The sequence below is a fragment of the Copadichromis virginalis genome, linkage group LG10 (genome assembly GCF_057382275.1).
Source record: "Copadichromis virginalis isolate Kocher_CV1m ecotype Utaka linkage group LG10, C_Virginalis_male_GT1.1, whole genome shotgun sequence".
NCBI lineage: Eukaryota > Metazoa > Chordata > Actinopteri > Cichliformes > Cichlidae > Copadichromis > Copadichromis virginalis.
In genome coordinates this window covers 11,273,841-11,286,349 of record NC_140627.1, presented here as the reverse complement: position 1 = coordinate 11,286,349, position 12,509 = coordinate 11,273,841, and the positions used below count along the sequence as shown (strand labels likewise).

The 12,509-nt window shown below is 38.5% G+C and overlaps 1 protein-coding gene across 1 annotated transcript in view; it reads left to right on the top strand.

The window, feature by feature from the left end:
* Positions 1-12,509, top strand: part of gabrb4 (gamma-aminobutyric acid type A receptor subunit beta4) — a 53,527-nt gene that overhangs the window by 22,953 nt on the left and 18,065 nt on the right. Inside the window, exons 3-4 of the mRNA XM_085469796.1 lie at positions 9,678-9,745; positions 11,922-12,142. Coding sequence (XP_085325922.1) covers positions 9,678-9,745; positions 11,922-12,142 — 289 coding nt within the window. The remainder of the gene's footprint in view (positions 1-9,677; positions 9,746-11,921; positions 12,143-12,509) is intronic.

Here is a 12,509-nt window from a genome sequence, read left to right as displayed (position 1 = left end):
GGCATCAATTAAAAGAGACAAAAACAGATGCCCTTTTGTAAAGAAAACATCCTGTATTTAGCAGCACACATATCTTATGACTTTGCTTAAGCCAATTTTTCAAAATGTTCAGTTCACGATCAGAAGGGAACATGAAAATAATGGCATTGATTAAAACTGTCAATGTGCGACTGAATAAATTAGGCCTACGAGTAAATAAATAATAAGCTGGACCACAGAGAACTGATGAATGAATTATACCCTTTTTTAGCCAATAGTTTGCTAACAGCTTCAGGGGGAAATCCTGCAATGGACACACTTTGTCCTCAAGTACCCATACATTGGCATATTTCCTTTGTATCACAGAAAACAAACCTTTCACAGTCTGCAAGTTGTTCCTTTTTTAAATTTCTTCAAAACAGATTGGTGACTTACCCTTTTTCTGTGCGTACAACAATCTCAGATCTAGTTCTGTTCATCTTTGGAGAGCACAAAGCGTCATATTTGAAATTTCATCTCGAATAAATACGCTTTATTTTCATTTGGCTGTGTTCAGTGATTGAGTTACCCTCGTGATTAACTGTCTGCTATTTTAGTGTCTCTCAACAACTGCACTTGCTTCTAAAAAAAAGAAGTCAAACCTTTCAATTCACTCTTACTCCCCTCAGACTACTTTAATAATGTTCCTTGTGGGATTATAATGTAGGAGTTGGAAATTTCATTTGTAATATGTGCAGTGTTTCGTAAGTAGGAAGCGTCTTCTGTTTCCAGCTTTTTAGTGCAGTATCTAAGTAGGTTTCATACATCAGGCCTGAGGTTTGTGACAGGATAGGACGATAAGATGAGGCCACCTTTACTTATCCTCTGTCTCTCTGACTTCCTGTGATGTACTGCCTCTGCTCTCCTGTTTCACCTCATCATTTTCTTTTGTCTACTCTTCTGTCCTTTTTCAGGCCCCTTTGGTTTAATGATTTCGCCTTATTTACTGGCTCAGGGTCTTCGGTTTTGGCGGCGCTTGCAGTTTTGCACTTGGTTGCTTTCCTTGGACAGTGCAGAATGCAACATTGGTATCAAATAACTTATTTTGTCTGTGTTTTAATGAGAACTAAATGTTACAAACAAGTGTGAAGAATGAATGATTAAGACGGGACAGAAGAACGGGTTGCAATCATGGGATACGCACAGGACGCAAATATTAAACAAACTTGACATTACATTAATTTCAATTATTTTGAAATTCTAAAAATTAAAAATAGGAAAACAACCTGATTAAATGCTCAGTACTTGACATATTTGACCCTATCGATGAGACCTCAGGGAAAACATTAAGCTGCGCTGGGTTCTGAAAGAGTGATCCAGTTTCCTTCCACAGACCTGATATATGCACAGCAACTGGAAACTCTAAATTGTCCGTAGGTGTGACTGTGTTCATCCGTCTATGTGTGTTAGCCCTGCAAGAGACTTGTGTCCTGCCCACTGCATGCTGGGGTACAGACTCCGGGTCTTTGCTACCCTGAAGCTTGTAGAAAGCAGAAGAAAAATACTAATAATTAAAAGTAATAAAAACCTAGCGTTCTGCACAGACCTAAACTGGCTGCACACGTTACGACTGAAACTGCAGTTTATCATGTTTTTTTGGGTTTTTTTTAGACGTGTGTCTAAAAATGTCAAAAGATGACTTCTTCACTTATATAGCTTTGTGAGGATATTTAAGTTCTTGAGGGTTTAGGGTGAATACGTTCAGTCAGCAGTTACATTAGCTCCCTGTGGTGACCTAAATAACTTCATTCATAAAGACACTGATACATGCGGGGAAACGTGAACGTACAGAACTGCCTCCCTCTCAATGTATGCGTTTCCTAAAGCAAACATCACCGCCTCGTTTCAGTTTTAGCCGTATATTGTTCACATGTGCTCGTGATGATTACTTGATCTGATGCATTTGTTTCTTTCCAAGCTGATCCTACTTTTAGCAGCCACAAAATTACAGTAAATCTAATGTATATGATGTGTTCATTTGGAGTTCATAAGGGTCTTAGATTATAATTTTTAAAAAAAGACACGTTGTTCCTTCCTTAGTGTTCGGGATGAATGTAACATGAAAGCCGGTGCACTAGCGGAATAGACCTGCTGTATAATTAGGCTGCTGAAATATTGGATTTTAAGATGTCATGTTGTTTTGTAATCTTTTGCTGATGCATATCAGAGACACCCTTTGGCTTCTTGAGCAAAGGTAGCGTTTCTATTATTTATTGCACTTTCCGCTGTTGTTTTCGGTTGATTTCTATCATGAAGCAGCTAACTGAGGCCGCTGTAGTGAAAGCATTTTGTAGGACACATTGTTGTGTTGTCTTGAAAAAAAAGGTTTCCATTGAATAAAACCAAAACATAAAGAGAAAAAAACAAATGAAAAAACAAAAACAAATACAGATTCAGCTGGATAAATCATCACGCTTCTCTTGCAACACTGAAGGGAAAATGCTGCACAGTTGCTATGGAACCCTCTGTTGCTAGGCAATAGGTTTATTATCAGAGTTTTATTTTTTTATATAAGAGGCGGTGTTTTCTTTGGCATCTCGCAAATTTGTTTTCAGAAGGCTTTTTTTCGACTGACAGGTTATGAGGAATAATGCTTTCTTTAATTAAGATCCAAGTTATTCTCTTTTGTTTATTTTCTGTGTAGATGATCAAATGCAAATGTCCAAACACAATATAACTTATGAAGTATTTCATCAGAAACCATTGCTGCAAGAGAATGTCACACATTTATGCAATATTAAACCACATATTTAGCGGTTAGCTTTCTTAAGGAGGATTCTATATTGAGTTCACCTTATGCTGGTCCTGTGTTGAATGTGCTATTGATCCTCTCTTTCTTTCTTTCTTTGTAATTTATCTGGCTTAATTTATGAAAACATCCAAATTATAAGCGCAAATATGGAGGGAATATTATCATGATGCCCTCTTGTGGCTGCACCCAGACATCAGACTGATTAAGGTTTACATTATTAGACATGTTTTTAATATATAAGAAAATACAATCGTAGTAAAGACCCAATTTAGGGAAGCCTGACTCTCTTTTTCTTTCCTCCCTGACCTGTCACGCTCTTACATGTACTATGCATAGAAACTGACATGAATCAAAGAAGCACTATTTTGACTTCTGATTATGATAAACATCTGTAATAGCAACTCCAACTGTACTTTGTAGCTGATTATGTTACATTATGCTAACACATTAAAGGAAATGCACATATTGCACATATATGTGTTAAACACATAATAAAAGTAGTAATTCTGTGTTTGAAGCATAGCATAGAAGCGGAGCTTTGGATGTTATTAACACTTCATAATGGAAGCAGTTCATGATTTTTGCTAGTCATCAAATAGCCAGCCTAATAACATTTGAGGGACCATATATAGTCTAGAGTGTCCAAAAAAAACAAAAAACAAAAAAAACCCCAAACAAAGGCATTTTTTTAACCTGCTCTATTTTCTTTATAATAAATAACGACTTTTCAGATATTAGTCAGGTTAGGATTATCAGCTAAGATTAGAAAAAAAAAACATGATTAGCAGTCAAAAGATTAGTTACAAAGACATGTGTGCCCTGCCCTCAGTTGAAATCAGGATATGCCACTCCCCAGCAATGAACGTACTTTGTTTTGATTTGAACTGCCATTGCCATGGAAAACATTAAGTGGGGCAGCTCCACTGCCCCCTACATCGGTTGCCCTGAGGCAAAATAAGGCTGTTAGACTGCAAGCTAAATGTGGCAACACATTGTTGGACTCAGAGGACAGCATACATAATAGATGAAAAGCAAAGGAGGGGACGCAAGGGCTCAAAAAGAAAAACAATTGTCATCAAGGAATGAAATCAGATTGGCTTATTTTCTGTTTATGAACCATTTAGGAAATCTACTGGACACCACTCCATGCTAATGAGCCATGACAATAATGACTTCAGCTACTGGCAAGAAAAGAAACACATTTATATCTTATTCGTTTAAAGCAGTAGTTCTCAAAATGTGGGATGGGACCCACTGTTGGGGTCCCATCACAGTCACTGCAGGAGCAAGGGGGAAAATATGGAGTGAATGAGATCACTGACTGATTTGTATTTTAAAAAACAAAGATGCGTTTATTGATCCTTTGCCTTTTATTGACCTTTATTTTAATAAAATTCAACCTGATGAAAATTGTGCAAGTTTCTCTTTGGTGCCTGCCTTTCAGTAAATGTGACCAGCATAAGCTTCTCCATCCTTTAAGACAGCGCTACTGGTCTTTTCATCCATTATTTTAACTAAATAGTCAGCGTCCTTCTGGGGAAAAAAAGACAACAACATACGGAGGTCAGCCTTGAGAGTTTGAGAGTTCCTTTCAAACCCGATGTCATGACTGATGAGTCTGACTGAATTCCAGGACAGGACGCTACTTGACCAAACAATAATGATTTGTCATCATTGCCACCATCTATAGTATATTTATGGTCTGTTTCAATCTAAAAGGCAGCATCATTTGCAAAATTACCATTCGAGTACATTAACTACAACTTAAAACTAGCAAACGAGATTAGAAATCCTTCAGGTTTCCTGGGGGTCACACATGAAGGTGGAATTAGGATTCTTTCTCATAGACTGCCCCCTGCTGGCCGCTAGAAAAAATGTAGGTTTAAAGCACATTTGTATCATATTCACTTTTCAGACCCAGAGGCAGTTGCCATCTTTTATTTACATGCTATGGGCATTAAGAAGACTTCAGTCTAGTCACCTCTGCTGATACTGTGAAAGCTTGGGAAAATATTATACATTACATCTTAATGTCCACCTAAAAAAAAAACACACTAAATTGTGTTGTGATGTTAGAGTACAAATTCACCCAAATCAAATGAAGAGCAAATAAAATAAGAAAAACATAGTATTATGTTTATAATCATGATGCCCTGCTACAGAGAACCCATTTTAAACACTTACATTTAAAATGATTAATGTGATTAATTGATTCTTTACCACCAACAATGCTCGCCTTTACAGTCAACCCATGTAGCACACACGCACAGGAAAATCTTCATGCTGTTAGAGCATGTGGTCATTACACTGCCATGCGAGTGGACATCAAAAAACCCCACAGGGTGACTTTAATTTAGTAAAATTTCAGTAAATCTGTTCTGTTCCCTGAGTGATGTCCCTGTGCCCAGTTTCACGAGGAACCACATGAGGAGAAACCAGTAGGCGACTAAAGATCAACTCATATTGTTTTTGCCTCTTTTCCATTTTAATGCACCACATCTATGCCCAGACCATCATCAGACATGTGCTACAAGCTGTTCCTACTGCGATGCTGGCCAGCAACCCGTCAGCGAGCCAGAGCAGGCTGACACATTCAGAGGCTTCTTGAAAAACTTAGTGTTACACGCTAGTTCGCTAATTGTTCGCACACAATATGGCTTGCCTTGGGACATTATGATCTCTTCCTCTTATTCGCACCCTTCTTTTTCCACAGATCCCAACCTTTGATAAATTATTAAAAAGACAGACTAAGAGATGGTTGGAAACATTTGCAGCGGAGAACAAGAAAGTATGTGGTGGCTACTGTTGGGGTTTTTTTTTTTTTTTTTTTTATGAAAATCAACGTCTAATGGTGTTTGTTTTCGTTCCAACTTGTGAAGTGCAAGTGCAGGCAACAGTTTTATTTCAAGAAAGCTGTGGTAGTGAAGTGAGTGACTCTGCTCCTCTAAAGCAGGGTCAACATATGCAGAGGGAGACAGGGAGGGAGGGTGGGAGAGAGAGAGGTGAGATTTGGTGCTTTCTGTTTTCATCTAGCGAACGAATGTACTTTGGCATCTCTGGGGAAAACAGTTGCTGGTTGCTTTCACAAAGTGTGATGGAAAATGGCCCTATTTTTAAGGAAAAGATGGGTCAGGAAAGATGACAGAGCTTTAGGGTATTTAGAGTAGTGGGACGAGTCAAAGAAGAAGAATTTGCAGAGTATAGGAGAGAACGTGTGCGGGTCTTTCAGTCAGATCCCCAGAATAGTAGCAGATTCATTCATGTTATCACATTTTATCATAAAATATCATAGAATGTTTGTATTGTTGCTGTTTTTTGATCGTCTGATTCTGTTGTGTTTTACAGCGGACATCTGATATGCCTTTTAATTCTCTAAAGCCATAGATTGTTGCAGTGAGGCTTCGGGGGTTATTTCATGACCCTCAAGATTGCACCGATCAGGCATAGTATTATGAGCACTGACAGGTGAAGTGAATAACACTGATTATCTCTTCATCGTGACACCTGTTAGTGGGTGGGATATATTAGGGAGCAAGTGAACATTTTGTCCTCAAAGTTCATGTGTTAGAAGCAGGAAAAATAGGCTAGAGTAAGGTTTTGATAGGTAGACGACTGGGTCAGAGCTTCTCCAAAACGGCAACTCTTGTGGGATGTTTCTGGTCTGTAGTGGTCAGTATCTATCAAAAGTGATAATACTCTCCTGGGAAACCTTGCTGTCCTGCCATCTATGTGGATGTTACTTTGACACGTACCACTTACCTAAGCATTGCTGCAGACCATGTGCACCCTTTGATGGAAATGGTACTCCCTGATGGCCATGGTCACTGTCAGCAGGATAATGCGCCCTGCCACGAAGCAAAAAGTGTTCAGGAATGGTTTGAGAAGCAAAACAATGAGTCTAAGGTGTTGACTTCACCTCCAAATTCCCCAGATCTCAATCCAATTGAGTATCTTTAGGATGTATTGTACACCCAGGTCCGAAGGCTCCACCTCTCAACTTACAGGACTTGAAGGGTCTGTTGCTAACATCTTGGTATCAGAAACTACTTTACACCTACAGGGGTCCAGTACAGGGTCCATGGGTCTGGGCTGTTTTAGCAGCAAAAGAGAGACCAACACAATATGAGGCAGGTGGTCATAATGTTATGCCTGATGTGTAGTACGCAAATGGTAACACAGTTCTAATCCCATTAACTAATTTGCCAATCCAACTATTGTGACCACTTAACATATGTGCTAATATTTCATACATGACAAAGCTGCCACAGGTTTTGTTTTTAAATTTAACAATGTTTTACCCACACATGTGTGTCAGTACAGTTACAGCTATAGGTTGCAGATGATAGTTTAAGCAGAATGATGCACTGAAATGTGTAACATAAGTGTCGTTAAGGAGGAATGAGGTGCAAAATGATTTATTGGGTATGATCGTGATATAAATCATTTGTTTTAGCCACATTCAACAACCGTCTTGGCTTCCTGGTCACGTCAGTGAGCACTCTGTTCTGAATTGCTTGGAGATCTCGGACCCCGCTGTATTTTTAAAAAAAAAGTTGTTCCAGAGTGCTGGAGTACAATTAAATGTTCTAATGCGGTACACAATTAAATATTTAATAAAGGAAGTGGATGTTGCACCAGTATGAAAAGAGAAACACAGACAATCTGTCAGTGCCAATTGCAGTGTTATTTAGTATAATTGATGAAGTTTGTCAAAACACAAACAGTTTAAATAAGTCGATTAGTCATCAAAGCTAATTCTAGCAGAAATGTTTATTTCATTCACCTTTCTGCTGAAACAAAATGTTCCTAGTCATTATGTTGGTCAGAGTTGGTCATGAATTAGACTGCACAGTTTGTTCCATGCTCTAAGCTACAGAGGCAAGACATAAAGTTTATGGATCGATGTTTGTATCACAGAAACACACACTATAGTTATTGAGAGCAGACTGACAGGCTAGATTGAACTCTATTTTTAGCCATAATCAGAAGCATAGTCATGGGGACTCTTTATGCATCTAGACTCTGTATGGTGAGATTATTTGGGCAGATCTGGGTTATGTTAGTGATTTTTATACACTTAAAATCCTTATGGCCTCTGAACTGTGCAAGTTTCCAACCTTTAACATCACCACAGCTCTCGTCATCTAAAGCAGCTGTCAACTTTTTTTTTCTTATTAATATATATTTTTTTTATTTCAGAGTGTTATATTTTTAGAGGATCCAGAGGTGAAGTCTTAGATCTGTTTTGGGCAAAGAATCTGTCTATGTGAACTTGTGCAGTATAACCATCAGCTGTATGTCACTCTCTGACTCTGTGACTCACAATAGGCTATAACAATATACATATTCATAAAATGTGTTAATTATATTGTGTTATTACAAAAAAGTAATTATTGGTGGTGCTTTCTACTTGATACTTCTGTCCCAATGAAACTCCAAAAAATTTTTTTTCGCTTTCAGTACCTATTACCAGCAGCTAATGCTGAGGAATCTCACTGTGCAGTTAAAACTGTGCAGGAAATGATGGCCTAGTAAACTTTTATTTAAAAAAGAGAAAATTCGAAGAAACAATCAGCATAACAAACCAGTCATTGCTTGTGATAAAAAAAAGTTATCATGCCGTCCTTATTCCTTTCTATTTTCTAATTAATGTGTGCCACCAGTCCCTGAAAAATGATATACTGTAGATGCAGTATATCCATGCATATGATATACAGTAGTATATCACATGCAGTTCACACAGCAGCAGTGCACTAATAACGTAGCTATCGCATTGATTCATTTTAGTAAAAAGCTATAAGTCTGATGTCTTTCGGGTATGTATGATGATATATTAGATTGTACACACTGCAGCAGAGTTGCTTTTTTTCTTCTCGTAGTTATGATTCCTATGCAAATGCCACTTCCACTATAAAACTGTGGCACATCATCTGAATTCCCTGATTCAGCTTTGCCACATGAACCAATCACTGATCTGCTATTGCTGTTTCTGTTTTCCGTGTCAGCAAATTATATTTTGTGGCTCCATCAACCAAAATAAAGGTGACTTAGTTTGAAGAACAGGGAATGGGAAGGCTGTATTTTGCACCAATAAAACACTGAGAACTAATGGTAACAGATCTGTTCCCCCAGTTAAGGCCAATGCAAGGCATTAAGAAAAGAACAAGCAAGCGCTTATTGCAGTTATGTATCTACGTTTTTTAGTGTTACAGTGTGCCTTCCTGTATTTGAGGCAATGTCTCATGCGTATTCATGACTGTATACAGCACAGTCACATGGTGTCACTGGCTGTTGGTTGCAGCGACTGTGGTTTTATGTGCACTGTGAATGCATACACCTCGTAAACCTAAAGTTGTGTGACGACTGAAATGGGTATGTGGTTATTGCATTTGTAAGAGAGTCAGCATGCATATCTGTCACATGCACTATAATCATGTAAATGAGGCGTGGTTCACTCTTTTCGTTCTTTTACATAAACTGCTAGTATAGAAACGTGTATGTACGAGAGCATTTTCTCCGTGTGGTTTCAGAGGCTTCTGAAAGGGGCTCATCTTTACGCTGGGCTTTGCATCCACCTACTGGCAACTGCACATATTAAGCACTAACCTTTATATTTGTGCTTAGTGTGATTTTTTTTGTCTTTTTGGGGATGGGGGTATTTGAGCTGTTGAACAAGGGTACAGTGCATTTTCGGTAAAAAAAAAAACATGGCTGTTTTCATATGCAAAAACATAACACAGTGTCGATTTTTGCATCAGTCAGTACACAAAATCTGATGTGGCTGGGTGGATGCTGCTGAATTTATCAAGCAGTTTAATGTTAGAGCATCGCTTCAAAATATGTGTGTTTAAGAAGAAAAGAAAAAATAAAAGCGCTTTGGTGACGCCAAGTTTTCTTTTCTCCTCAGGTCCTCCAGTCGTCGTAGGAATGAGCATCAACATAGCAAGTATAGACTCCATCTCAGAAGTAAACATGGTAAGTTCAGATCTCATTGTTTTAAGGAGGGCTTCACACTAGGAACTCCCAACCTTGCAAGAAGAGACTAGATTCATGCTAAACCATGCAAATATTAAATATCAGATACCAAAATTCCCCAAAAATATATCTCAAACACTCGCTATGAAAAATATCTGAATATTTCTGTGTTGACTGTCACATCTATTTTTATTTATAGCCTGCAGCACATTTAAATAATAAAAGATGATCCAAAGTGCTTTAGAGACAAGCACATTTAAATTCCAGGTCTTCAAAATTAGTGTTTTTTGAAGACTTGAAAATACATGAAAAGCTTAAAGGTGTGTTTTGGTGTGCTCACTAATTACTGTGGTATCCGATCACAGTGATTTAGTGGTCAAATTGCAAATTAATGATCATTCTAATCAGTATTGGCAATATTATCCCTGCATTTACTTTGCATGGGATCACTACCAAGTAAATAACTATCACACAGCACTTGCAAATACCAAGGCAAATACTTGCTTACAGAATCAGCAAAGGCAGGATTGCTCAAAGGCTTTCCAGCTACAAACACTACTAACTGTGTTTTGTACAGTTCAGTTGGACTGAACGGCCACACAGACTGTGGATACGTGTGATGGTGGACAACCGCTTCTGCTTGTTACTGAATGAGACACTGAGATTTGACTGCAGGTTCTTTTTTCTTTCCTTTTTTTCATCATTACTCCTCACACTAGTTTGCAGGTAATATACAACGTGTTCGTTTGCTCTGACAAAGACTGTCAGAGAGGCAGGCTGGAGTACTGGATAAGGCAATATGGCTGATGTCTGAAAAATGACATCATCCTGTCTCTTAGCGTTCTTTTTCTTTCACTCAGCATGATATAGCCGCCCACATAGTGTGGCAGCTTTTTAAAAATTATGATTATTGTTATTATTTTCTGCTGTATGGCTTTTTTTTGCTTCTGGAGTGATGGAATAATTTTCCAAAAATTCAAAGTTTATTTGTGATTTGACATACATCTAACTATCCCCTAAAGTTGATTCTGTTCATCTGGGCGTAGCGTTTTGTAGGAGAAATATTTCATCACTCATCCAAGTGACTTCTTCCGACTCAGCTGACTGCAGGTTTCCCCAATCTTATAAACAGTACATTTGCATAATGACTGAAACCAGCCCACTGAAGGAACAACGGGCTGGGAGGTCAGATGTCAGGTTAATTACGCAAATTCTCATGACCATTGATCAACAACCACTAACCAAAACCCACTGATCAATGGCCATGAGTACCATTCACAGAGAGTTGGGGAATGGCTGCAATCACAGCATCAACTTTTGGAGATTTACTTTCCTGGATGATTGAGAATGCATCAAGACATCTAACAATCAGTCACTCAGACTGATTATTAAAAATTCACGGTCTTAATGAAACAAAAACATAAAATGTCAGTGTTTTCCGCCCGTCGATGCGTTTGCAGGTTTTTGAGTAGCAGAAAATTTCATTGGGTTGTGTTTTTTAAAATGACGTTAGAGTGCCTTTCCTCAAATTTGCATCTAAAATTGCTGATTATTAATGAGAAATGTCACTGAAAGGGGTGATTGAGTTGTTTATCAGTAGTTTGGTTTAGTTCTCATTACGAGCCCCGTGGCCATTCATTTGTACACGGGTGAGGCGTTTTCTGAAAAAATATTATGTCATTAATAATAAATCAGAAAGGAAGGATACCAGATCTCTTAATAGGCATCATGCTCAAATGCAGAGTGTGGGTAAACTTGTTATTTAACTCTAATAATCTGAGATGCATCGAAAGCCGCCGTTTTTTTTTTTTTTGCACTTTGTAGGTTTTACATTAAGCGCCTGTACTCGTGTTTTTCTCGGCACTATTAACAGCACAGCCCTTTGGCTACAGGGGATACATTAGCTGCAAGACGATATTTCTCCACTTCACTGCATTTCTCCTCCTAATCCTTCTCTCTCACGCTTTTCCTTAACACAGTCAGAAACATTAGATGTTTTTTCCTGATCTGAGATTCACTTAAGCATCTTCTAGTTTCTTCTGCACTTAACTTTTGAGCAGCAGTTAATCTAAAACAACTGTCTACTTTTCCCCTTGAGTACAGTTGAGTACTTTTTTGTTTCTTTGTTTGTTTTTTGCCTGTGGTTTATGTTGGTTTTTCCTTTACTTCTTCCCAGGACTATACCATCACAATGTATTTCCAGCAGAGCTGGCGAGATAAACGGTTGGCCTATGGTGAGCTGAACCTAAACCTAACTCTGGACAACCGTGTAGCAGACCAGCTTTGGCTCCCTGACACCTACTTCCTTAATGACAAGAAGTCCTTTCTTCATGGTGTGACAGTAAAAAACCGTATGATCCGACTGCACCCTGATGGCACCGTCTTATATGGATTAAGGTAAGAGCAGTAAAAACGCTACGCACTACGTGGGTTGCTGGTTAATTTTAATGTGGCTTATCAGGCAAGCATCGGTGCTGTGGATACATTGTGCCACACTCTTCTGTCTTTCTTTTTCTCTGTTTACCGTCCAACTGTTGTTTTATTTGCTTTCACATCATAATAGCAATGCTGTGACACTAAGAGTGCAGTTAATTTTTAGGTTGATGACTATTGGTTGCTGCGACCGTGTGAAATGAACTTTTAAGTAGACCAGGTCTACAACAACCCGCAAACAGTCTCTGTCTGCAGAGCAACTTTGGTATGTCAGGCTGGGAAAACATGGCAATAGGACAGAGTCAGTGTACTATCAGTTTGCTATCATGTC